This window comes from Plasmodium malariae (genome assembly GCF_900090045.1).
Source record: "Plasmodium malariae genome assembly, chromosome: 11".
Taxonomy (NCBI): domain Eukaryota; phylum Apicomplexa; class Aconoidasida; order Haemosporida; family Plasmodiidae; genus Plasmodium; species Plasmodium malariae.
In genome coordinates, this window is record NC_041785.1 from 366,788 (window position 1) to 379,571 (window position 12,784).

Consider the following 12,784-nt stretch of genomic DNA (forward strand, 5'->3'; position numbering starts at 1 on the left):
CTCAATTTGAAATGTATATCCATAAATGATTTTACTATTTACATTATTTCTAAAGAAAGAAATACCAGAAGTAATAAATTTTTCCTGTTCCAAATTATTCTTTTTATTTATTTTATTTCTTATTATAAAAAAAAAATACTACTATTATATAAATGTTCCATATATACGTACATATATGTATTTTTTAAGGAGAAGAAAGTGTTTTGACTAATTATAGTTGTACATTAACAAAGTATATATTTATATATAGGAAAATGAAGAACAAAGGTAAACCTAGTAAAGCCTTGATACTTTAAAAACTTTTAATATGCAAGGAAATAATTTAAATTACGCAATACTGTTTCTTTACATAGAATAAATAATTCGTAAATTTAAATCATATTAATATTTTTTTTTAAGGAAATATGAGAAAATATAGTACTATAAAAATTATCAATAAAAAATATTTAAAAACATTTTAATAATAAAATAATAAAACAATAATAAATATTATTTTATCTAAAAAATATTCTTTTAGTGAATAGTAATTTTTTTTTTTTTTTTCTGATGGCTCGTAAAATAAATTTTATTGCTCTATTATATTTCATTGAATTTATTTTTCTATATTACTCAATATATTCAATTATTATATAAGGAAAAAAGGATATAATACATACTAAAATGTCTTTAAACTAAAAATAAAATATTTAAATATAACTACTTATAACTCTTTTTAAACGTACAAAAAAATTACTACTTTATGTTAACCTTTTTATTTGTTTTTTTTTTTAATTCATTTATGTACTCATATTTTCCTTTTCAGCAACATGAATCTTTTGGAAGGAAATTTTATACATGTTGAATTTTTTGGATTCTATCCTTTTATTTCTTGCATTATATTATTCGAATTGTTGAATAAACTAATAAATATGAACAATTTCAGCACCACTTAAGAAGATTATGTCATTAAAGCATTTTAAAAATAAATAAGACGTTTACTTGACTTACACAAAGCAACAATAAAAATAATCCTAATTTAAAAAATATATTTTTTAAACTTAGCCGCTTAATAATTTTTATAACTTTCAATGTATAATTTAAGCAAAAATATGTTAGATGTGTGCAAACATATTAATGCCTAAAATAACTACTACTATGTATTTATTATTTTTTTATTATTTCCCCCCCTTTTTCTGGATACTTCTATTATTACCAGCATTACAAGTTATTTTAATAAGGATAATATGTCCTCATGCTTTAGGTGAACGTTTAATAATTTTCTATTTATTTTAATAATAGCAATTGATATTGAACAAAATTTCTATACGTAACTTATACATAATGATCTAGTAATTTTATTTTTATTTTATCCACTTTGACACCCAAGCTAAAAGCATAATATGCAAATACATCTAGTAAAAAGATAAACATGCTATTTCTTGTTTTTATTCTTTTTGGAAACATTTTATTTCTTGAAATCCTTGGTTACAGATACTAGAAAATCCTTTTTTTTTAACACGTAATAAATTCAATTTTACTTAAATTATTTTATTTAAAACTTCTATTGAAATATTTTTTTAAAAGGAACTTTTTTAATTTTTTGTGTTTCATTATTATTTATAATAATTTTCAATTAAAAAAATGCATTTCATTTAAAATTTTACAATACTTAACGTGATAGATAAATAAATAAATAAATAAATAAATAAATATATATATGTATATACAATTACAATTGATTATTGGATAATAAAGAATAATAATTTAAAGAAAAATTATTTTCAAACTAATTATTTAGCAACGATAAAGATATTTCTTATTACAAGAAAAATAAGCATGCTTTTACCTTTTATTAATTTTTATTCTTTTTCCTTTCTAATATGTGTTTTAAAATTCACTGATCAGATAAGATAATTATTACACATAAAATTATCTAAACTTTTTTTTCAAAATTATTTTTACATTTTAATACAATATTTTTTTCATTCCTTAATAAATATATTTATAAAAATTAAAATATGCACCTTAATTTTTAATCAGCACTTATTTTTAAGATATTGAATACGATAATAAACCTAAATAAACCATTAGCTGTCAGAGATCATAAGATATTAAAGGAAGAAAATGAAGTTAAAATTAAACAACGATATACAACCATATACAAAAGAATAAAATATTTATTAGATGATAATAATATTTTTCGTAATATATTAATACGTTAATACCTGAAAACAAATATTAAAAGCATTCCAGTAAATCAAAACAAGGATGAAGTTCCTCATAAAGAATTTGATAACTCGAAACCTTATTTGTAGTTTCTGTAAACATACCCCACACAATTATTGTGATAATTTTAAAAAACTTTGCCAACAATTAATTCGCTATGATATTTATAGAATACCACATAATGAAGAAAATTCTGATAACAATTTTCCTTTAGCACATGTAGTAACATAAAACAAAGATTTCTTCTTAATTATAGATATAATGATAAATTAAAAAATAAAATAGGTACAAAAAATATTTAAACGAAATGTATTCAAAGACTGAAATTGAAATGTTACGTCTAAAGACATATGATAATAGCAGTGTCTCTCTCAGAAAATACCAAAGTGATTGTATTTATTTTTCACATTACTTGAAAAAATACAGAATTCTTTTTTCATTTTTCCTAATCATTATAATTATTTATTTATGTTTATGATAGAAGAAATGGAAAAACTTGTTAATCTGTTTAACTTTAGAACAAGCATAATTTTATTTTACTATGATATGGAATTTAATGAACATAAAAGACCAATTATAATTTTCAATTTGTTCAGTTCTCGTAAAAAATTTGTGTTAAATAATCAACCAAATTCGTTATTTTTTTAAATCTTCAAATTTAATTTAGTAATTTGAGCACTCCTAAAATTATATATTTAAAAGAATAAAAATATGTTTACGACCGCCATATTTGTATCACATTAATTTTATAATATTTTATGTTAAAAATTTACTTTAAAGTAATTTTATGGTCCACTTAATATAAATAAAACTATTACATAAATGTTAAACATTTATTTAAATTCCTAATTTTTTGCGAATAGTGTAAGAAAATGTGTTTTTTAAAGTGTAACTCTTTCTTTATTTTGTATATATGGAGTCGTAAAAAAACTAATAAAAGTTTTCATTTTAATTAATATGTTAAAAATATTGTTTATATAGATGATTTATATAATGAATTTGTCTTAAAATAAATCATTATTTTTTTTTTCACTTTTATGTAAATTAAGGCTTCAATTCAATTATTAGTTATTATTTTTATTAAATAAAATATTATTAAATGCTAATCATATATATATAAAGACCAAAACTATATAACTTTTCTCTTATTGAAAAATAATGTTTACTGCAAGACTAAAATATTCTTCCCATTATCAAGTAATATCCCTTACGTACTTAATTCAAGCAACATTATTTTGGAATTATAAGATTATAATAAATATATTTAAATGAAATAATTTGATATCTCCCTCAGAATAAATTAGTTTTAATTTGCATTATATTCTTTTAATGTTTTACTTAATGTATTTTATCGTACATAAATAATACACACTTTTTTAATTTGCTCTCAAGTTTTTCTCCTAATAAAATTTTACAAAACCATTAAACCATAAAGTTTAAGTTATGTATTATCACCTCATAGTGCTAATATGTACAAAATGAAGTTATTAAACATTTATAACCATCAATTCATGAGTTCCTTATAAAGTACAAAAAGGAAATACTCAATTACAATACTATTTTAAGCTCATATTGCAAAATTTAATCATTTAATTAAAACATTAATTATACAAATATTTCATCATTCACAAAAATGAAATAATTTTTCATGTTTCATGCATTTATTATTTACATATAATTTTAAGTATTTCATTACATTCACTAAATATGTATACTTCTTCCTTTTTCCGTACACTTTCAAGCTAGAGGAAGTAATGCCTTTCAGTTTTACATTATATAATTTTGCATTTAATAACAAAGTAAATATAATGTTTTCTAATAATTATATAATGATATAATACAACATTTACACTGTTAATAAAAAATCTAATTATTATAAACTAAAATCAAACATTAAACCTTAATGCCTACGCTATACACTTTAAAATATCACTTGTTCAACAAATACGTTGGCACAGTGTGTAATTAAAATACACAATTCAAAATCATAAAAACAAATGATAAGAAAAAAAAAATCATTTTTACATTTGTATGATGCTGTAAAATTATACGTATTATTGTAAAAATGACACCTAAAACTTAAAATATTCATATGTCACACATAATATATTTTCATGTATTTATAAAACTCAATAAATTTCCTAAAACATAACTGTTTATCCAAAAAATTGTGAATAACTTTCATAAGAAGCATAGAGAAAAACAAACTCTTAATTATCAGTATATTAAATGAATAATAATTAATTATCATTATGTAATACGTACTATTTATTATGAATAATACAAAATTATATAAATTCTAATGTGTATTTTTATGCATTTCTTTTATTTTCTAAAATGTATTAATATAACTCACAATCAAAAATATGTAACTGGTACAACACTTTTTACCTCAGCATTCATTTTTCATCATGTAGTTTTCTATTTATTAACCATTTAATAAATTATATTAAATAATCATACATTTTCTAAAAAATACACGGCACTTCACGGAAAATATATCAGTACTTAATTTTTTTGCATTTATTATTTAAATTAATAAATAAATATATATATGTACACGTTTGTTATGCATACACGTTTAGCTTGAAACATGAATTATAAACATCTATTTATAACACTTTATCTTATTTTGAATATTAAATAAACATCTAAATAATGTAACTATCCTTTTTTTTGGAACAGTATAGTACTATTAAAATTCTTCGTTTAATATATATTTTATTGACACAAATAATATAATGCACTACTAGAAAAATTAAAGTTCATTGTGCTGAAATTGTTTGATAGTAATGTTCTTGTAAATATATATGAATGGAATATTTTTATTTCTATTTCTACTATGAACTATTCAATTAAGTAGTTCTCTCATCAGTTAAATAATTAAAGTAATATTAGAAAATAACTTTGAACTATTCAATTAAATAGAATATTCTTGAAGTTTATATGAAAAAAAGGTGGAAACATATAACATGTGCATTATAAATCAATGGTGTTATTTTGCATTATTTCGTTAGAAACAACGAATTTCGTTGAAAAAATAGTATAATATACACTCCTATTTATTATTAATTTTTATATACTTCATGAAATTAACTTTTGCGAAGGTTCTGTATATTAATATTAGTAATATATTTTTTAGCCCTAACTTTTTAATTTTGTTTTTACTTCTGTAGACAAAAATAAATATTTATTATGTTGCAGAAATTTACCGATATGAGTAAATAATACAAGAATTTATTTTTAACCTTTTAATATAACTTATAGAACCCATCTTTTTTCAAAGATAACACTGTTAAAAAAAAACTTAATTATATTTAATTACGCGTATGTTATATTAAAAATAGTGAATTTTTACTAAATAAATTTCCTTTTTCATATACTCAATTTTCTCATATATTAACTAATTTTAATATGTATTTTGAATACTCAATAATTTAAAATAAAAATTGTAAAAAATTACTCAAATCGTTCCAGCTGCTATATTGTTTTCTTTTCTTACTTTATATATTTACTTCTTTCTGTTTGTTCCGAAACAAATGCACTAGGAAAAAGGATCATTAAAATATTTGCATATTTTTATTTATAATTACAATCTCTCCACATATTTGTTTGATAAATTGACGTATCTTTATTTTAGACTGTATAAATAAAAAAAAATAATAAAAAAAAAGTAAAATAAAAATATCAATTATTTTCTTTAATTATCTATCTTTGTATTTACATGACAGAGATACGTGATATTTTAAAATATATATATATATGTATGAGGAAACTATTATATAATAATTTATTGAAATCATACTTCAGCATGTGTATATTATTAATTTGAAAATAGAGTATGTTCAAAAATTTTAACAGGACATTCTATAGCATAAAATTTAAAATAAAACTCACAATGTACAAAAATTATGTTTATATAATGAATGCATTACTGTTTTAATTTAATTACTAATTAAACAACTTTATAGATTTTTAAGGTGTCATATTTAAAATATTATTTATTCATCAGTTTTGTAGCTTCTTTTTGACTCACGAATATGACATTATTAACTGAAGTGTTATATTATAATGATATTGCTTTTCAATATATAAATTTATTTTATTCTATTTTATTTTACCTTTTTATGCATTTGTATTACCAATAAAACATAAGATATTTTAGTAGTAATTGTTTTTATTAATTATTAAAAAATGTTATATTCTAATGTTTTATTTTAATCAGTAATAAACAGTAAAATCTGAATCATTGTTGCAGTGAACTGCTTACTCCTTTAATTAATACCTTTAAATAAAAATAAATCTTGTAATTATTCATATTAAACATTTTGGTTAACATAATTATAAATAATTAAACATTCAATTAATATGTCCATATTAAATAAGTTAAAAAAAAACTTAACTATTCGGCAGAGATGTTAATTAATTTCTGTCAATTAATTAATAATAAGTTATTAATTGTTCTTTATAAAAAGAAATACTGCTTCTTTGTTTTTCTTTTTTTCACATTCGAAAATATGTTTTCTATATTTCATACCCATATTTTATTGCATATAAATACATATATAATATATATGTATAGTATTTCTTTTATGTATGAAGAATAATTTCTCCAAAAAAGCAAAGTCTTCATTTATACAAAAATGCGTAAAAAACGAAAAAATAAATATCTCAATAAAACTTTATTTTTAAAGACATTTATTACCCTTATAATTATTAATATCTATTTTATGTGTTTATTCGATCTTAGTGTTAATGAAAACACAACTACGAAAAACAATAAATTATTCAAAATGTTTATAAATTTAAAAGATTTGTAAGTATAATTTTAGATGTGGTTCATTATATGCCCAACAATACATAACACATATATACTAATTAATCCACAATTAAAATATGAACAAAGGACATATTTTTAACAGTACTAAAACAATTATTTAATTACACATTTTTACTTTAAAATAATTAGACTAATATTTTAAATAATCAACTAATTCAGAAAAAATTTTTTTTTAAGAATACACTATATAAAAGCAGAATTATAATATTTATACCATCCTTTTCTTATAAGCGGTTACCGATATAATGTGTCTATATTATTTAATGACGATAACATATACTTTATTAAAAAATGGTTATATAAAGAATCGTAATTTTACAATATTTTTTTTTAATTTTAAAATTCTGAATAAATTAACAATATTCTGAGTATAGAAGCGCATAAATAATAAAAAATATATATTCCGTTTAAATAAATGACAAAAAAATATAACCATATTTATATTGGACAAAAATCAATATATTTTTTATTTTAAACGTTTATATTTTACATTAACATTATATATTTATTTCCTGGAAAAAATGCATCCAAATATATATTTAATCTATTATTGTTACGAATATTTTTTCATCATATATACATAATTTTAACAAAATAAATAAAAAAAATTTCTACTAAAAATAATTATGAGTATGGTATGATCAAGATGAAAGTAATAAAAAACATTAAAAATAAAAAAAAACACAATTCAAAATACCAACACTATTAATATTATATGCGTAAACATGCACATTTTACTTTTTTTAATATTAAAGAGTAAAACTTTTATTACAAATATTTTTACAATATAGTATTTATTTTTTAAAATGATTAAATGATTAAATCCGATGAAAAAAAATTCAAAAACTTTTGAAAAAGAAAACGAAGTAAAATTATATATAAATGTTTTTTATTATATTTTTTATATTAAAAATTTTTTTTTATTAAAAAATTAAAATTATTTTATGTAACTTTCATGCATTATTTATTCAGTTAAAATCGTTATTTTTTCTTTTTACTTACATATCTTTATTATATTTATATTCATAATAAAGCATTTAAATGTACTATTTTTCTTTTACCTTTATATATTTATATTTCCATTCATTAAAACTACTTGAGGAATAGGAAATTTTTCCAAAAAAAAAAATTTATTTTTTGCTACTACAATTTCTGTTGCAAGTAATTTTTTCTATAATACATTTTTTTTTATTTTGTTTATTTCATATGTAAATACATAAAGCATGAACATTTATTTTAATGTAACACCACATTTATTTATAGTATATAAATTATGTTAATAAAAATAAAACTTTAAAATTTTTGTTATAAAAAAGATGTTATACCATATTAAAATATAAGTAAATAGGGGGCAATAAATAATATTTTATCTTAAATATTTATTATTTTTACTGTATTGTGATAACCTGCATGTAAACTAATTTATACATTATTTATGCAGTAATATTTTCTAGTATATTTCATTTTTTTCTCTAGTTTTATAGCTTTTTAACAAATAAAATTTTAAAAAGCAGTTGTTTATTGTATAATAATATATATATTTGTTTACTTAAATATAACAGAATATATATAATTCTACGTAATTTTTTATTTTATTTAAATTCTAATGAAAATAAATTTTAAAATAAGATTCCGCTCTCTATTTACATTAATTTATTAATAAATAAATGTATTATGTACATATATATTTATTTTTTTTCTTAATTTTAACCTAGTTTTATATATAATTGCGAACAACGATATAAAAAAAATTAATTTTATACTTAAGATGATAGTATTTACTACTACGCAATATTTTTGTTTTTTTTCAAATATGTAATTTCCTGAATTAACAAATTTTAGTTGATTTATACATAATTTTAATACTTTAAATATTATTAAATTAAAATGGAACACTGATAAATTAATGATATTATTTATTTATATGTATTTTTAGTTATATATATTACTTTTATATTTTTAATGTATTTTTCTTATTTTCCTTTTTCTTTTTTTTTTTTTTTTTTAATTTTCTAAGTTATAATATTTTATTGTATTAAATAAAAAGTGTAAAGCAAAACAAAATATTTTACTATTCTAGAAATAAAAAAAAAAAAACGATTAAAAAAGAACAGCATATACTATATATTATTGAGGAAATTTTAATAGTCAGGGACTTTTTTATTATAAAAGATTTAGTAAATTTCAAGATGTTCTTAACGAAAAAAAAGATAACAAAGTTCCCTTTTGTTAAACTTTTATCATGTATCATTTTAATATGGATATTCCAATATTCAAATAAGGTAAAAAAAACTATAATTATATATTTGAATTTTTTTCTTCTTTGTTATTTTATATTTGTATCATAACGTGGAAAATTTATTAATAATTATTATAAATATGTTTTTATAAATGCGAAATATTTATTCTAATTATTAGAGTAACTTTGGTAAATCATGGGACAGAAATATCAACAGAAATAATGCAGTAGACATAATTATAAGAAGATCATTGAGGGAGCGGGTACCAATGCCCCAGATGTATAATGTATATACAAGTGAAAGTTCAATTAACTCAGTGAATGATGAATATAATAATTATGATAATAATGATGAATATTATTATGATGATAATAATGATGAATATTATTATGATGATAATAATGATGAATGTTATTATTATGATGATGAATATCCTGCTTCCGTGGCAAAATTATCATCAGAAGATGAAGCTTATTTTAATAAATTAATAGATAAATATATAAGAAATGAAAAATATCCAGGGAATCGTGTTGAAGTGAAGTATGTTCAGGACATTCCTAAACCGCCTAATAAATTTATATATGAAGAAGAAATGGAACAACCAATTGATAAATCATCAAATCATAATAATTATCAAAAACCACTCAATAAATTACAAAATGTTGGTGATCGTTATAATAGTCATTATGATTCATTAGAATCTGATGATGATCTTTCTGAAATTTTCGTTGATTCGTCAAAATATGCTAGTCATTATAAAGAACAATCCGGTTTATCAGAATCTGAAAATGATTACTATAAAAAGCAACCTGATTCATCTAAGCATCATAATTATAGAAGTCAAGCTGTTACAGATAAGTCTACTAAAAGTTCTAGAACTTTTTCAAATATGAACGAAAGAAAAAGACAAAATAAGCGTGGTAAGAAGAAACGAAAAGGAATAATAAAAAAAGTTTTATACCCATTGACAAATTTTGTGAAAAAAACAGATGCTATATATGAATCAGAGTTATTAAAAACATTAATGGCTAATGTTGTTAATAAGAATTCAAAGAAGAAAAGAGGATTTAATAAAAAAATTGTTGACGGATTAACAATCACATCTCCAGTTTTAGCAATGAGTATATTTTTATTATTATTTGCTTTACAAAATGTAACTCCTGGTATTGTTATATCCGTCTTCTTTGTTGTTTTAGCATTATATTATGTATTCCATAAATACAAAAAATGCAAACACTTGTGTAAAGTTTACGGAAAATAAAATAATATTAAGAAAATTTCAGAATATGGATATTATCCTGGGTCATTATCTAAAAAGCGACAGATACAATACAGTAATTCTTTAATGTTTAAAATTTTATATATACAAAAGAAAAAATATATATGTGTATATGTATTATTTACATTTACAATGTGGCTAACATTTAAAAAAAAAAAAAAAAAACTTTTAATATAATTTTTTATTCTCCGTATTTTAGAAGTTCTTTTATAATTTAATTAATTATAAAGTTATTAACTGAATCATTTATTTAAAAGAGTTTGTATTACTTTAAAAGATTCCCTTTGTTCTTTTTTTTTTTTTTTTTGTTTAAAAATTAATAATATTTTTTGGTTTTTCAATTCATCTAGGAATGTTCAGTTGAGATATATTCATTAAATTTTATATTATTCTTTAAAACAATGTATCAAAACTTTTGTAGAGTATGTTTTATAACATATATCAACTATTAATTCAAATTTATTATTATTTCTGTTAAATAAAAAAAAATTAATTATTCAGGCATTCTTGATGTTTATTAAAAACAAATTTAAGAACTATTTTTTGTATTATAATTTTATGTCTACAGAAATAAATTATACTCTGATACAACGATTATTATTTCGTGTATTGTTGTCTTATATGAATTTCATTTTTTTTAAATGTTAATAAAATATCTCAGAAAATATTTTAATATGCCTTTTTTTTCAATTATCATTTCTTCATGGGTAATCTCTTTTAGTAGTAAGTTATGCGATTTCTGATAAAATGTTCTATATCCTTATTTATATAATTACATTATTTCTATAATATTCCTATTTATAGAAATCTTTACAATTCTCTAATTTTGTATTTATTTTATATATTCCATATTTCTATGTGTTTATATTTTCAATTCACTTACTTGCTTGTAGTTATGAGGGTAGTCAAACTAGAATTAAAGGAGCTCACAAAAGAACAAAATTATTAGAAAATGATAATATAATGTCTACTTGCATTACCATCCAAATCTTATTTACATTTCATGAAGCAATATCTGTTAGTCCTCTCCTTTTATAATATAAATATAAATAAATATATATATATATATATATATATATATATATGTTAGGACGAATATTAGCTATAATTCATTTAAGATTATGAAGAACATAAAAATTAAAAAAAACAAAAAATAACAATAACACACAACTAATATATACTTATTTCCCCTCTTTTTATGGGTTCCTCAACGTATATTATGCAAGCTAATTGACTCTCATAAAATTTCGGACTATAAACAAATTTGTATAATAACGTATATCATAAAAATTGTTATAGTCATATTTTTAAAGTTAAGATATATAACATTCTTAAAGTGTAAATGTACATATATATTTTATGCTTATAAATGTCCCCCAAGTTTAAGCATAAGTTAAAGTGATATAATTACATTTATACATAAAATATACAACATAAATATAGAAGAAATTAAAATTCAATTTATGTTGATTACTCTACATAAAATATAAGATTATATATATTAAAATAAATTCTGTAAAAAATTATTTTATACATATGTTGTCTTTGTTCATTTTATATTTCATATAATAACAGAAATTACTTTATATACATATGCATAAAATACGAACTCTATTAGGTCATAAATTCTTTTTATTTTTTAGTTTTTATTTTTTACATACATAGGTAATAAAAGTTAACATGTTCTCTTATGGGCGAATAAAGTTGTTCATTGAAATATATGCAATTTCGTATAATTTTGTAAACATATATATGATCACAATTTACTGAATTACCTTATTTTCCTACTAAAAATAACGAGTAATCATTTTAAAATTAAAAATTTAAGCTATTAAAAAATTGAAATATAAATGTGGAAGACTTGAAAAATTATAATGAATATTGATCTTAAATAAAATGAGATTTTCATTTTTAATTACATAAAAAAGAATTGTTATAACAATTGTCACAACATTCTTCTTGGTAAGATATTTAAATATATATATTTCTCATATTAAAAACATCTCCTGTGCATTATTATCTTCAAAAATTTTAAAATGTTATGTTATTTTCATAATATATATTCCTTAGTTGTAGCATTTACACCTACTTTTATTAATTTGATAATTTTGCAAAAACTAGCATAAATGTATCACATGAATTATTATTAATGTAAAAAGTTGCTAGGAAATCAGCGTTTAACAATATAAATTAAAAAAAATAAAAAATATGAAATTTGAA

General features: G+C 19.4%; 1 protein-coding gene across 1 annotated transcript; it reads left to right on the forward strand.

Annotated features, from left to right (window-relative positions):
- Positions 1-9,234: 9,234 nt before the first annotated feature.
- Positions 9,235-10,546, forward strand: PmUG01_11015400 (Plasmodium exported protein, unknown function; the record flags this gene model as incomplete). The annotated part of the gene is made up of 2 exons (XM_029005795.1): positions 9,235-9,327; positions 9,464-10,546. The coding sequence occupies 2 exons, from the start codon at positions 9,235-9,237 to the stop codon at positions 10,544-10,546; spliced, it is 1,176 nt and encodes a 391-aa protein (XP_028862349.1).
- Positions 10,547-12,784: the final 2,238 nt, after the last annotated feature.